General features: G+C 41.4%; 1 protein-coding gene across 1 annotated transcript; it reads left to right on the top strand.

Moving 5' to 3' along the window:
• The first annotated feature begins 810 nt into the window (after positions 1 to 810).
• On the top strand, positions 811 to 9,811 carry LOC140562081 (ras-related protein Rab-38). Its single transcript, XM_072687480.1, has 3 exons — positions 811 to 1,391; positions 6,380 to 6,660; positions 8,147 to 9,811. The coding sequence occupies exons 1-3, from the start codon at positions 1,199 to 1,201 to the stop codon at positions 8,345 to 8,347; spliced, it is 675 nt and encodes a 224-aa protein (XP_072543581.1). The 5' UTR covers positions 811 to 1,198; the 3' UTR covers positions 8,348 to 9,811.
• Positions 9,812 to 12,580: the final 2,769 nt, after the last annotated feature.

Here is a 12,580-nt window from a genome sequence, read left to right as displayed (position 1 = left end):
TCACTCACTACAATACACAACCATGGCTCACGGAAAACACACTACGGACAACAATGAAAATATTTCTTTTAACTCACACATACACTCACATACAGATAAATATGTACATATGTATATGTATGTATACACACACACACACACACACACAGACACGCACTATTTCATCTCTGTATATATATTTGTATATTTGTATTCTGTACTTTTTTTGCTTATATTTCTATATTTTCATATTTTTATATTTTATTCTTTAACTTAAATGTAACTTATTCTATTTTTATTTTCTTCATTTTTATTTTATTTTTCTTTTGCACTTTACTTCATTAAGTTAAGGTTTAGTTAAGTTTAAATGTAGATTTTTATTGTATAGCTTGATGTGGGCAGACTGTCAAAAAAGCATTTCACTGCAAGTTATACTGTGTATGACTATGTATGTGATGAATAAAATTTGATTTGATTTGAAGTGGGGCTTGTTTGATTAGTTGATTGCAGACAGCTGAAATTTTGTCAATTCTGTTAATACACCTAATTTACACAATTCATTTAAATGTATATGAGGAGAAGTAGAAGTCAATCAAATTAGAAAAGTAGGCCTACACCCTTCAAAATGAAAAACACACACTACAACTGATTAATATAAGTATTCATAAAGATTTAGTATTAATAAAACTATTATCAGCTCATTCATTCACTCTGTCCACTCATTTTCTCTTCGTCGTTATAGTACATGTTTTACAGGCGGACGTGGCGAGCCAGAGGCATGACGGGAGATGTAGTTTTCGGCTCCTGTCAGATGAACTCCGCAGATGCTGCGTTGGCTTTTCCAGTTACTTTTCTTAGAGCTCTCTCCGGGTCTGCTGAGACAGATGAGGGCTTTTTTTCTGAGGACTCGTCGACTTGTCTTTCAGCTGGCTTTGCGATCACATCAGCTAACGTCAGACAGAGGTGTGAAGATCTAACACTTGAGCCAGGCGCGAAAAGCGTTTCCCCGCTCGTCTTCAGCTCGACCTGCCAGTTCTGCCACTTGTTATGAAGTTGTACTGCCTGCGTACTTGGGACGTCCTGAAGGCTTTCTCTAAGGGGGTTTTAATGGACTAGGGGGCTGGGAAATGTGCAGGGTATCCAGCTCCTTTCTTCAGCACTTCAGGTAACCACAGAGTTCTTACTTTAGGAGCCCGGTTGGGTCAGTCAGTGGGTGGGAATGCAGCAGGAGCGTTTGCTGAAAGTACTGGTCATCGGAGACTTAGGCGTGGGGAAAACGGCCATTATCAAGCGCTACGTCCATCAGGTCTTCTCCCAGCACTACAGAGCCACCATCGGGGTGGACTTCGCCCTCAAGGTCCTCAACTGGGACCACAGGACAGTGATTCGCCTGCAGCTCTGGGACATCGCTGGTAAGTAAAACAGGGACAGAGTTTGGAAAGGGTCCAGATCTGAACTTGGGTCCAGGATCAGACTTGGTCTATCAGTTGACTGATATAATCTAACGGGTCATTTTCAGGCTGCCAGTAGTTTCTGCTTCTCTCTTTGTAGGGGATCTCCACCAATATTCCTGTGCCTTTAAAAATATGTTTAACTAGCATTACTGGCTGCATCCCATAATTGCTTACTACACACGAATACTGTAAGGTATAGACTATATCATCACTGTCCAATGAAAAACACGTATCTCTAAAATTTTCTTAACTCTGAATGGAAGTCAGTGTAAACCAAGAGTTTATTCCAAGTCATTTGGAGCATTTCTATTGGTCTATTTTGTTTGACTGGTTACTGGTTACTTCATAAAAGCTGCATCCGAAACTGAGCCCTATTCACTATATAGTGCACTATTTGGGGGGGGGCACTAATATGGTATGGTGTCCGAAAACCATGAAAAGTGCTGAATTTTCAGTGTGCTCTAGCAATCCCACAGTGCACTGTAACATATAGTGCACAAACAATAGAGTACCCATAATCCTTCACACCGTTTGCTTTGAAGTTTTACACAAAGACAGATGTTTAGATTGCTTATGTGATGAATCGCACACATACCCAGGTGTCCGAAGTCCTTCACTACCTTGCTGAATTGTGTTCCCTATAGTAGTGCTCTATATAGTGATCTGAATTTTCACATGTAGGGGACAGTGAATAGGGCAGAGTTTCAGACACAGCTAAAATAGTAGCGTAGTAACTTGGTTTGTACTACCAGGAAGGGATGAAGCGTTGCTATGCCAACATACTTGCATGACTGCAAGTTCTCCTGATGTCATCGTCCTGGATATTTGAGTATACTCAACTTTGCCCCTTTTATCTATACATAGTTCATAATCAAACTAGTTAGTATTAGTAATTAGTGCATTATTGGGACGCACCCAGTGTGTCTGGCAGTGGGAGTGAAGAGTTTGTGAAACTCTTCTGATGCCTGGCTGCAGAAATGTGCAGAAATGTAGAATAGTGAGTGGAGATGCTCTTTGACCAGTGATGAAGGATCTACAGACTGACCTCCAGTATGACTTGCACTAGACTGGCTGCATTGATCTGCTTTTCCAGTAAGTTTATTCTGGTTTATTCCTGCAGCCGTTGCAAGCGTGCTGAACTCAGCAGACGTGTCTTTAGATTGCCGTTGTCTCAGGCTTTACTATACACTATATGTCCAAATGTTTGTGGACACCCCTTCTAATGAATGTATTTAGCTACTTTACGTTGCACCCATTGCTGACACACAGATGTGTAAATGCACACACACACACAGCCCATCTAGTCCCTATAGAGAAGGCTTGCCAATACAATAGGACCCTCTGGAGCAGAAAAACCTGAACCTATTGGCACCATGCCTAATACCAGGGTGGGCTTGAGGGGTGTAGCTGTGGAGCAGTGGATCTGTGTTCTCTGGATTGAGAGTGCCCCCTCCAATACTTCCTGGATGAGTTGGTGTGTTGATTGTTCAACACCTTGAGCTCACTAACGCTCTTGTTGCTGAATGTAATCAAATCTTTACAGCAATGCTCCAGACATATAGTAGAAGGCCTTCCCTGAAAAGTAGAGACAGTTACTCCAGCAGAAACAGAATAAACTCTTTTTTGACACTCTTGATTTTGGAAGAAATGAATAAGCATGTGTCCCAATACTTTTGTCTGAATAGTGTATACCCTGTGTGGTGCTCTACGTTTAAAATGCCACAACTTTTTGGTACTTTGTGTTCTATACATTTCCAAAGCCTGTCTAGTTTCTTCAAAAAATGTCATCCCAAACAGGGTCGGCCTAGAGATTGAGTGGTCACTGTAAGCTGGACAGTGCAGCTGCAGTAAACAGGGTTAATCATTTGCCGTGTCTGATTTTATTACACACACACACGCCCTTGGAGTGCCTTGTTTAAACATTCCTTCTCCTCTCAGATTGTCTGTGTGTCTGTCTGTGTGTGTGTGTGTGTGTGTGTGAGTGTGTGTGTGTGTTTACAATGGGATAAACCTCTCTCTGTCCATTCCCAGGGAATGCTAGTGAGATGGAAGTCGCGTGGTGTTATCAGCTGGTTTCATGCCTAAATTTGTTTCATGTGAGGGAAAGCTCAGCAGAGGCAGTGCTCACGTCACCTACACACACATATACACACACACACACACACACACACACACACACACACACACACACACACACACATGTTTAGAAACACACTCATACAGGACCACTTAATCATGTAGAGAAAGTCAGATGGAAGTAAACAGCCAACTCGCTGTATGCATCTAAGGTGACCTACCGACTAAGGGTGGATGATATGGTATCGTTATTACAGTAAATTCATTCACAATTAACCAGTAACAAGCAGTGTTGAGCTATACATTTCATTATATGGATTTTACTTCCATGCGTATGAACACAAGCATAATGATGTTTGATATTATGTGTGTTAAAATCTACTCTAGAGAGCTGCTATTATATTCTACACAGATTTGCTCAGCACAGACAAATAAAAGTGAGTGGTCCAGCAGACTAAGGCTATGACCTGACCTGACCTGACCTGAGGTTCAAATTCCGAGTCATGCTACCTGCCATCAGCAGCCAAAGCCAGAGAGAGCAAAGCCAATTGTAGATGTGGGTGGGTAGATGGCTTTCTCTCTCCCCCATGACCTCAGTGTGTTGCTGGCCACCCTAGGCATCTGATAGCTCATGCATCAGAGCTGGGTATTTCCTCTAAGTGTCTGGTGCACTGCATCGATGGAGAATAGTGTCTCTATCATTGCTACTCCAGGCTCGGCATCTTGCTAATTGCACTATGTAGCTCTGGTGAAGAGGAGCAGTACAAATACAGATATATTTGTATAAATTTGTGCAATACAGTTGTACCCTATAATCTAATAAAATTTGGCCACAAATGACCTTTTTGAACATCAAATCACATAAATATTCTTTCATGTGCCATTTATTGTTACTCTGATTGAACACAAATATTACTAAGCAATCATAAGCTCTGAATTGTGCTCTAAATGAGCTACATACATCTTTTAGAAAAACGATAGAAAACATGAACGCTCACAGAAATCTCAGAGATTCCACATACTGAGACAAGTTTAAACAAGTTAAAGGGGGCTAAATCAACCTCTGTGAATGAATTGCTTTAATACGATAAAAAGATGCATGATATGAGAATCATACCTCAGTAGATAATCAATTTAAAATTATCAAAACATGATTAGATTTTACTGATATTTGATGATGTTCTTACTGAACTCCAGAAGGTGCAGGTGACACTGGTCTACTGCTCTGAAATAGCTGCATTTTATTAATTTAATAAACAAAAAATATATATATATTTTTACAATGTTAGTTTAGATGTATAAATGTTTATGTATGTGTATTGACATACACAGAGGGGTTCCTGGAAAATATTAAAATGAGCATTTAATTCCCAAACTGCAAATAATTCATACTGTAAACGATAGACAGATAGATAGACAGATAGATAGACAGATAGACAGACAGACAGACAGATAGATAGATAGATAGATAGATAGACAGACATATAGATAGATAGATAGATAGATAGATAGACAGATAGATAGATAGACAGACATATAGATAGATAGATAGATAGATAGATAGACAGATACATATATAGACAGATAGACAGACATATAGATAGATAGATAGATAGATAGATAGATAGATAGATCCCAATGGTGTCTGGCATCCAGCGCACTGTTGGTCCTGTTATATTGGATGTAGTGGTGTTAACATAGTTTATGTAAATGCAATTGGCTAATTTTAGATAGCCAAATACCCAACCCACTCATTAGTTCTCTCCCCCTATCAAAAGTAATGCTCCTCCAACACATGCACATCCAGCCACCACCTCTTATTAAACTGCCACCTATGCAACGCCACCAAGCAACCAATGCACTCAGAGGAAATCGCTGGATTCCCAGCTCTGCTGCATCAGCTAGCAGACCACCGTTCCAGCCAGCATCACATTGACATGATGTGAGAGAGAGAGAGAGAAAGGCCAATTGTGCCCTCTTGGGCTCTGGCTGCTGACTGAAGGCAGCTCCTTAGTCTGCGGGACTACTCAGTCCTAAATGTGAATGGTGTAACTTAGTTGTTCTCAGAGGGCCTGTGCAGAGATATACCGTACTGTGCTGTATTGGAATTCAGGCAGCATTCCTGTTCAAGCAGCAGGTATAAATGGCCAGAATCCAATCTTGGGATATGCGGTAATGAAACAACCAGATCAGTGACTTTTTTATGTGACTTTTGCGTCAATCCAACTCAATATTTAGCAAACATGCATGCTGAGGAGAAGGGTGAAAATGTTTACTGTAACAGGTGTCTCTGTTTAGCCATAGTGTTTTAGATCTGTGTCTGTGTTTTGTCTTGGTTTCCTTCTGTTCTGTGTTCTTGTTTCTGCCCTAGCCCCGCCTAGTCATTAGTGTTCCCACCTGTGTCTCCTTTGTTGTCCTGCCCTCTCGTTGTCTTCCCCATGTGTTCTTGCTTGTGTCTTGTCCCCGTGTTTGCTCTGTTGGTTGTCTAGCGTTGTCGATCTTGTTGATGTTGGATTGCATGACGTGGTTTGCTTTGTTCTCTGTGTTTTGTTATTTTGTCTTTATTTGGGGTTTTGTTTTTTTGTGTTTGTATTCTGGATATTTCTGTACTTCTGAATTCTGTGACCTCTGTCTGGGTTGATATTAAAAGGATTAAGAGAGGTACCTCGCACTTGCATCCTACCTCAACCCCCCAATTGTTACAGTTACGCTTCACGCTCCTAAGCTGACACATGACTCTAAACCTTTCCTTCTCCTCAGAATTAAATTCTGCTGAATGTTGAGTTGGATTGATATAAACGTTGCATGAATTTCTATCTTTAAAAAGACATAAAAAAGACTCAGGAGGTGTGTTCTGTTGTGTTTTGCAGGACAGGAGCGCTATGGCAACATGACTCGTGTGTATTACAGAGAAGCCGTGGGGGCCCTGGTGGTCTTCGACATGACCCGGGCCTCCACTTTCCAGGCTGTGCTCAAATGGAAGGGCGACTTGGATTCTAAAGTTGCTCTGAACAACGGGCGGCCGGTTCCAGCTGTCCTGGTGGCGAACAAGTGTGACCAGCAGAAGCAGGGCCTGTGTGCCAGACTGCCCAAACTGGAGACCTTCTCCAGAGAGCATGGCTTCGTGGGCTGGTATGAGACGTCAGCAAAGGTGAGAGAGTGAGAGCGAGAGTGTGTGTGTACTGTTAGTCCAGCAACTTGGACTACCTGATTGAAATGATTTGTCTTGTTGTGAATACATTAGATAAGTGACAGATGCCCATTTTCAGCCCCCCTCGAAGCCTCATTATCACAGCGATGTTCATGTAACGGACATGACTGGAAATACAGCAGCATTGTGTAACAAACCAGGGTTGAAGAGCAGAGCAAGGCCCCCAAGTGGCTACAGTGCCACTTTGCCATCAGTGGCAAAGTCAGAGAGAGCACAATTGGCCATGCTCTCTCTGGGTGGATAAATGGTGCTCTCTCCCCTTAATGCAATGGTGGCTGGCACAGGTGTCTGTTAGCTGGCATAGTGGCACTGGGGACCCAGCGCTTTCCTTTGAGCATATGGGCTGCCTGGAGAAGACACGTGAGACACTAGTCCCTACTGGGTGTCGGGAGCCTTGCTAGTGCTAGGGGGAGCTATCAAGGGGTTGGCAGCACCAAATTGGGAGACAAAGGGCAAAATGTGACATATATACATATATATGCATAAAAGAGCAGAACAAGAGTATTTATTCAACATGTCAATTATGTCTCATGTTTCTTCTTCCATTCATAAATCAATCACTCACTCTCTCACTCATGCTGAACCTTATACTGCACTCTCTCTTTCCTTCTCTCTCAGTTCAGCTCAGTTCAAGATAGCTGACCAATGACATAATGTAACTGCCTCTCCCTCTATTGCTCTTTCTCTTGCCCCCTCTCTCCTCTTTCTCTCTTTCCTCTCTCTCTCTCTCTCCACTGTTTCCTCTCTATATCTTCCTCCCTCTCTCCTTCTGTTTCTCTCCGTCTTTATCTCTCTTCTCTCAATCTTCTCTTCCCTCCTCCTTTCCTCTCCCTCCTTCTGCCTCTCCCTCTCTCTATTCTGTTATCCCTCTCTTTATGTCTCTCTCCCCTTCTCTTTCCCTCTCTCTCTCTCTCTCTTTCCCTCTCTCTCTCTCTTTTTCTTTATCTCTTCTTTCTCTTTCTTCTCACTCTCTCCCTCTTTCTCTCTCTATTCTGTTATCCCTCTCTTTATGTCTCTCTCTCTCTCTCTCTCTCTCTCTCTCTCTCTCTTTATTTGCATGATTATCTCAACAACAATGTTATTAAAACTCACAAATGTTAAATCTGGATTAGTATGGTGAGAGTGGGGTACGCATGATAACTGTTACTCACTGTCCTTCAGACGGAGGCATGTTGCCACATATTTGGTGGCGAGAGCCGCTGTTTCACCTTCGCTGAGGTAAATTTGTATCAGTCAGACCGAGTCAGAATTTCCAGATTTGGGTGAAATTTTTCTCGGATCATGTTGAATTTTGGGCAGCGGAGGAGGAAGTGCAGCCCTGTCTCGACCTCACCACACACACTCAACACACACTCGCTCCTCTTGGGCAGCCAGGACTGTTTATACTTATTGTCTTTCTCTCTCACTCTCTGTCTCTCTCTCCCAGGACAACACAAACATTGACGCAGCGATCATGTGTCTGGTGGAGAACGTCATGGCGAGTGAAGTGGAGAACCCTCCTGTGGACTCAGACCGTAGTCTGGTGATCTTGCCGGCATTCGACTACAACCTGCGTGAACGCACTGGTCCTGGCTGCTCTGCCTGTTCCAGGCGGCGCTCCCCTCCCAGAGACAGCAGTGATTTCTAAGACTAAAGCCATGTGATAATCTGTGTAAATACGCTGCATCTGCACAACGGATTTGAAGAAAATATTAATACTGATGATAATAATAATAATTAATCTCAGGGCTCCAAACCAGTTAGACGAACGATGATCAGAATGAACACCAGAGCGAGGGATAAAAACTTATGGAACAAAGACTTTTTATTATTATTATTATTATTATTATTATTACTATTAGTAAATAGCATGCACATTATTATTCCACTATCTGTAGTGTCAGGCATTATGATACATTAACCTGAGTTACACTATGTGGACAAAAGTATTGGGACACTCGCTAATTTATTCTTTCTTTCAATGGTAGTAAAAGTGCTTTTGTTGGAGTAACTGTCTCTACTGTCCAGGGAAGTCTTTCTACTAGATTTTGGAGCATTGCTGTGAGAATTTGATTGCAGTCAGCGACAAAAGCTTTAGTAAGTTGAGGATGTTGGATGATCCCCAACTCCCCAACTGTGCAACTCATCCCAAAGTATTGCAAGTGTTGGATGGAGCACCATCATTACAACACAGCACAGTTCCACTGCTCCACAGCTCAGTGCTAGGGGACGTTATACCGCTCTAACCCATACCTGGCATTAGGCATGGTGCCAATAGGTTCCTGTTGATCTGCTATAACAGAGAGTCATATTCTATTGGCAGTACTTCTCTACAGGGACTAGACAAGTTGTGTAAGTGTGTGTGCATGTGTCAGCAACAGGTGCAACTTAAAGTAGCTGGATGCATGAATTAATCGGGGTGTCCACAAACATTTGGACATATAGTGAACAAAAAAAGTGCTTTTTTACGCTTCCGCCTAAAAATACAGTTAGAAAACGTTTGAAAATGGGAACTAGTGTTTAAATGCAAGTGCTGTGGCCTTGCACTCAGCCTCAGTGGACCGCTGTTGAGAAAGCTTTGACCAAAGCTTTAACACTTGTGCCAAAAAAACGATGTCATCAGTATAAAATGCAGTGTGCAGCAAAGTCGGTTCTCAACACTTGTCTCATAGATACACTGCAATACACCAGCTGTGTGTGTGGCGGTTGCTTTTTCCTTTTACAGGAGTACTTGTGTGTGTGTGTGTGTGTGTGTGTGTGTATGCACATGTCTGCCTGTTTTAAAAATGAAATTATACAGGAGCCTGAACCGCTAATAGTGTTCGTGTATATGTGTTTGTGTGTGTGTTTGACGCTGAGCAGGTGCGTGCCTGGTGTTTAAATGTGTCCCAGGCTGTTGGTGCTGCTTATCTGAATAGTAAAGGTGCTCTGGGGAATCTGCTGAAGTGTTTATCATGTCATAACCCATATGCCACAGCGTGTCTCTGTGCACTCTGCTGCTTCCCTCCACTAATTACTGCTGCCACGCACACTCTCCAGCCCAGCTCTCCTCTCCATCCCTTGTAATTTTAGGATCCTCTTAGCATCCAGGCTCTGAGAATACACCAAAGAGATTATGGGTTGACAAATAATATGTGTTTTGGAATGTGTTCCAGTCTGGAATGATTGCATGCATATGGTAATGCAAACAGCATTGGAATTGGCATTTGTAATCGCCTCATGGACATGCATTCTGTGTGCGAGACGCCAAAAAAGAGAAGAAAAAAAACACCCAGAAAAGCATCTGTTTCAGTGACCTTTAATTGGCATTTCTTCAACCGAGATAAAGGCATCATTTGCATCGCTGAGCAAATCCACTGGTAATCCAGAAGTTGGCAATGAGCCATAACTTGATATATATCTCAAATGGAGCAGGAATGAACAGGGATACCATTTGTTGGACCTTTCATTATACTGCGAATGATGAATGATTGATAGCCTAATATTGAATATAAGTCTGGTGGACACAGTTTTATTGAAAATTCTGAAGCCACATGAGCTAAGGAGCAGACTATCTCTTCACCTCTCTTTCTAGCCCCTCACTCTGGCCACTAGGAATCAGTGGATTGATATTGAAATATTGATACGTCTCATGCTTCCGTTCTCAGCATTTGAAAATTAATTCTCACATTCAAATATCTAATACTAAGCAAATACACTCACTGAGCTTTATATTAATACTGGACTCCCTTTGCTCTCAAAACCCTCAATTCTTTAAGGCATGGATTCCACAAGACATTTGAAGCCTTCCTTTGAGATGTTGGCATGGCTGCGTTGTGCAATTCCTGCAGATTTCTCAGGAGCACCTTCATGCCTCAAATCTCCTGTTCTGCCACACCCCAACAAGGTGTTCTGCTGGATTCATATCCAGTGACTGGGATGACCTAATGAAGAACGCTAATGAGGAATGCTTATGTTCATGAAATCAGGTTGGGACAACTGTTGCTTTATGACCTGGTGCATCATCTTGCTGAAGCAGATATTAGAAGATGGTGAAGTGTGGTCACAAAGGGATGCACACAGTCAGCATGAACACAGAAATAGGCTGTGATATTTGAACAATGGTTGACTGGTGTTAACTGCCCAGGAGAACATTTCCTACACTATTACACCACCTCCACTATTACACCACCTCCACTAGCTTGGACTGTTAACATAAAGCAGATTGGGTCCAGGAATTTGTGACATCTGTGAGCCTCAGCAGAAATCCTGATTGATTTCACTTTCCAATTCCCACCCAGTAGCTAGTAGCTAGGAGAACACTAACTGCCAATGTTTTTTTCGTTGTTGTTGTTGACTACATCACAACAGTGGGGCTGAAGAAATACAAAGAGAAAAATAAAACATATATCAAGTAATAAAAAAATGCATCAAAACAGGAAAAAAAATATAATTGGGCATATGTATATATATACACACACACAGCACCCTCCACAATTATTGGCACCCCTCATAAAGATGTGTTCTTAGGCTTCTAATAAATTCATTTTTTAATAATACAGGACAATGCAAAAAAAGAGAAAAATCTAACCTTTAATTCAAGTGGATTTATTCATTGGGAAACAAATCCCACATTAAGAAATAATTATTTTACATTAAATCATGTGTAGATTTGGCCACATGTTTAGGGTCATTTTCTTGCTGAAAGACCCAGTGACGACCCATCTTCAGCTTTCGGGCAGAGGCCACCAGATTTGTATTTTAACTGTCCTGGTATTTCAGAGTTCATGATGCCATGCACAATAACAAGGATCCCGGGGGTTTTGGAAGAGAAACAGGCCCACAGCATCGCCGATCCTCCTCCATACTTCACAGTGGGCATGAGGTGCTTTTCCACATACTCATCTTTTGTGTTATGCCAGTCTCAGAGCTTTTTTGGCAACAAACCCTCTATCTTGGTCTTACCTGACCAAAGCACAGGATCCCCTGATGGTTCTTATGGAGACTTTGTGACCCCAAGATGCTACTCTTTGATCGATTCTCTAACAGTGAGCTTTGGAGAACTTTTTACTTGCGTCCTCTTCCAGCTGATCCAGTTGTTTTAAATTTCCTGATGATTCCTCTGACTGAAGATATGGGCAGGTGCAGTCGAGTGGCTGTTTTCTTGTAGCCATTGCCTGACTCATGAAGGTCGACACACATCTGCCTTACTTGAATGATGTGTTCGCTTGTCTTTTCCATGTTGAAGAGTGGTTAAGAAAAATAGGCCTCTCTGTCACATCATATTTATACCTCAGGGCAACAGGAAGTGATGAATTACTAATTAACAGTTCCTGTATACCCTGATCATCTTTATAAACTACAGTAGAATAGACAGAGATGCTTCAATTACAATTATTTACTAGGAATTGTTAATAATAATCTAGAATTGAGCTAATAATTGTGCAACAGGTAATTTTATGAAAAATAATTATTTATTATCTTAGAGTTTTTTTTTGTAATTTGTAATGTATTTGAGGTTACATTTTTCCTACAATTTTCAGTGTGAGATTATCCTTCTGCAATTTATTTATTTTAAGGCTTTTTACAAATCTTAACCAGGGGTGCCAATGATTGTGTATATATATATATATATATATATACACACACACACACACACACACACACACAAGATATAAAATATAATATTTGGCCATAATTTCTTTTTATGCAGCTGAAGGAGAGAAACACAGATGAACGTTATTTTTATTGATGGGTATCTTTAAATAATAAATAATAATTTAGCTTTTTTTTCAGACCAAATGTACCCAACAAAATATTCTCAATTAAAAATGATATTTTCATGTCATTCAAAACAACCCAACAAACTGTCAATCAGCCAATAAAGTCCAACTAGAAGCAC

Source organism: Salminus brasiliensis, chromosome 9 (assembly GCF_030463535.1).
Source record: "Salminus brasiliensis chromosome 9, fSalBra1.hap2, whole genome shotgun sequence".
Lineage (NCBI taxonomy): Eukaryota > Metazoa > Chordata > Actinopteri > Characiformes > Bryconidae > Salminus > Salminus brasiliensis.
Note: the sequence above shows the minus strand (reverse complement) of the source record. Positions and strands in the feature narration are given on the sequence as shown.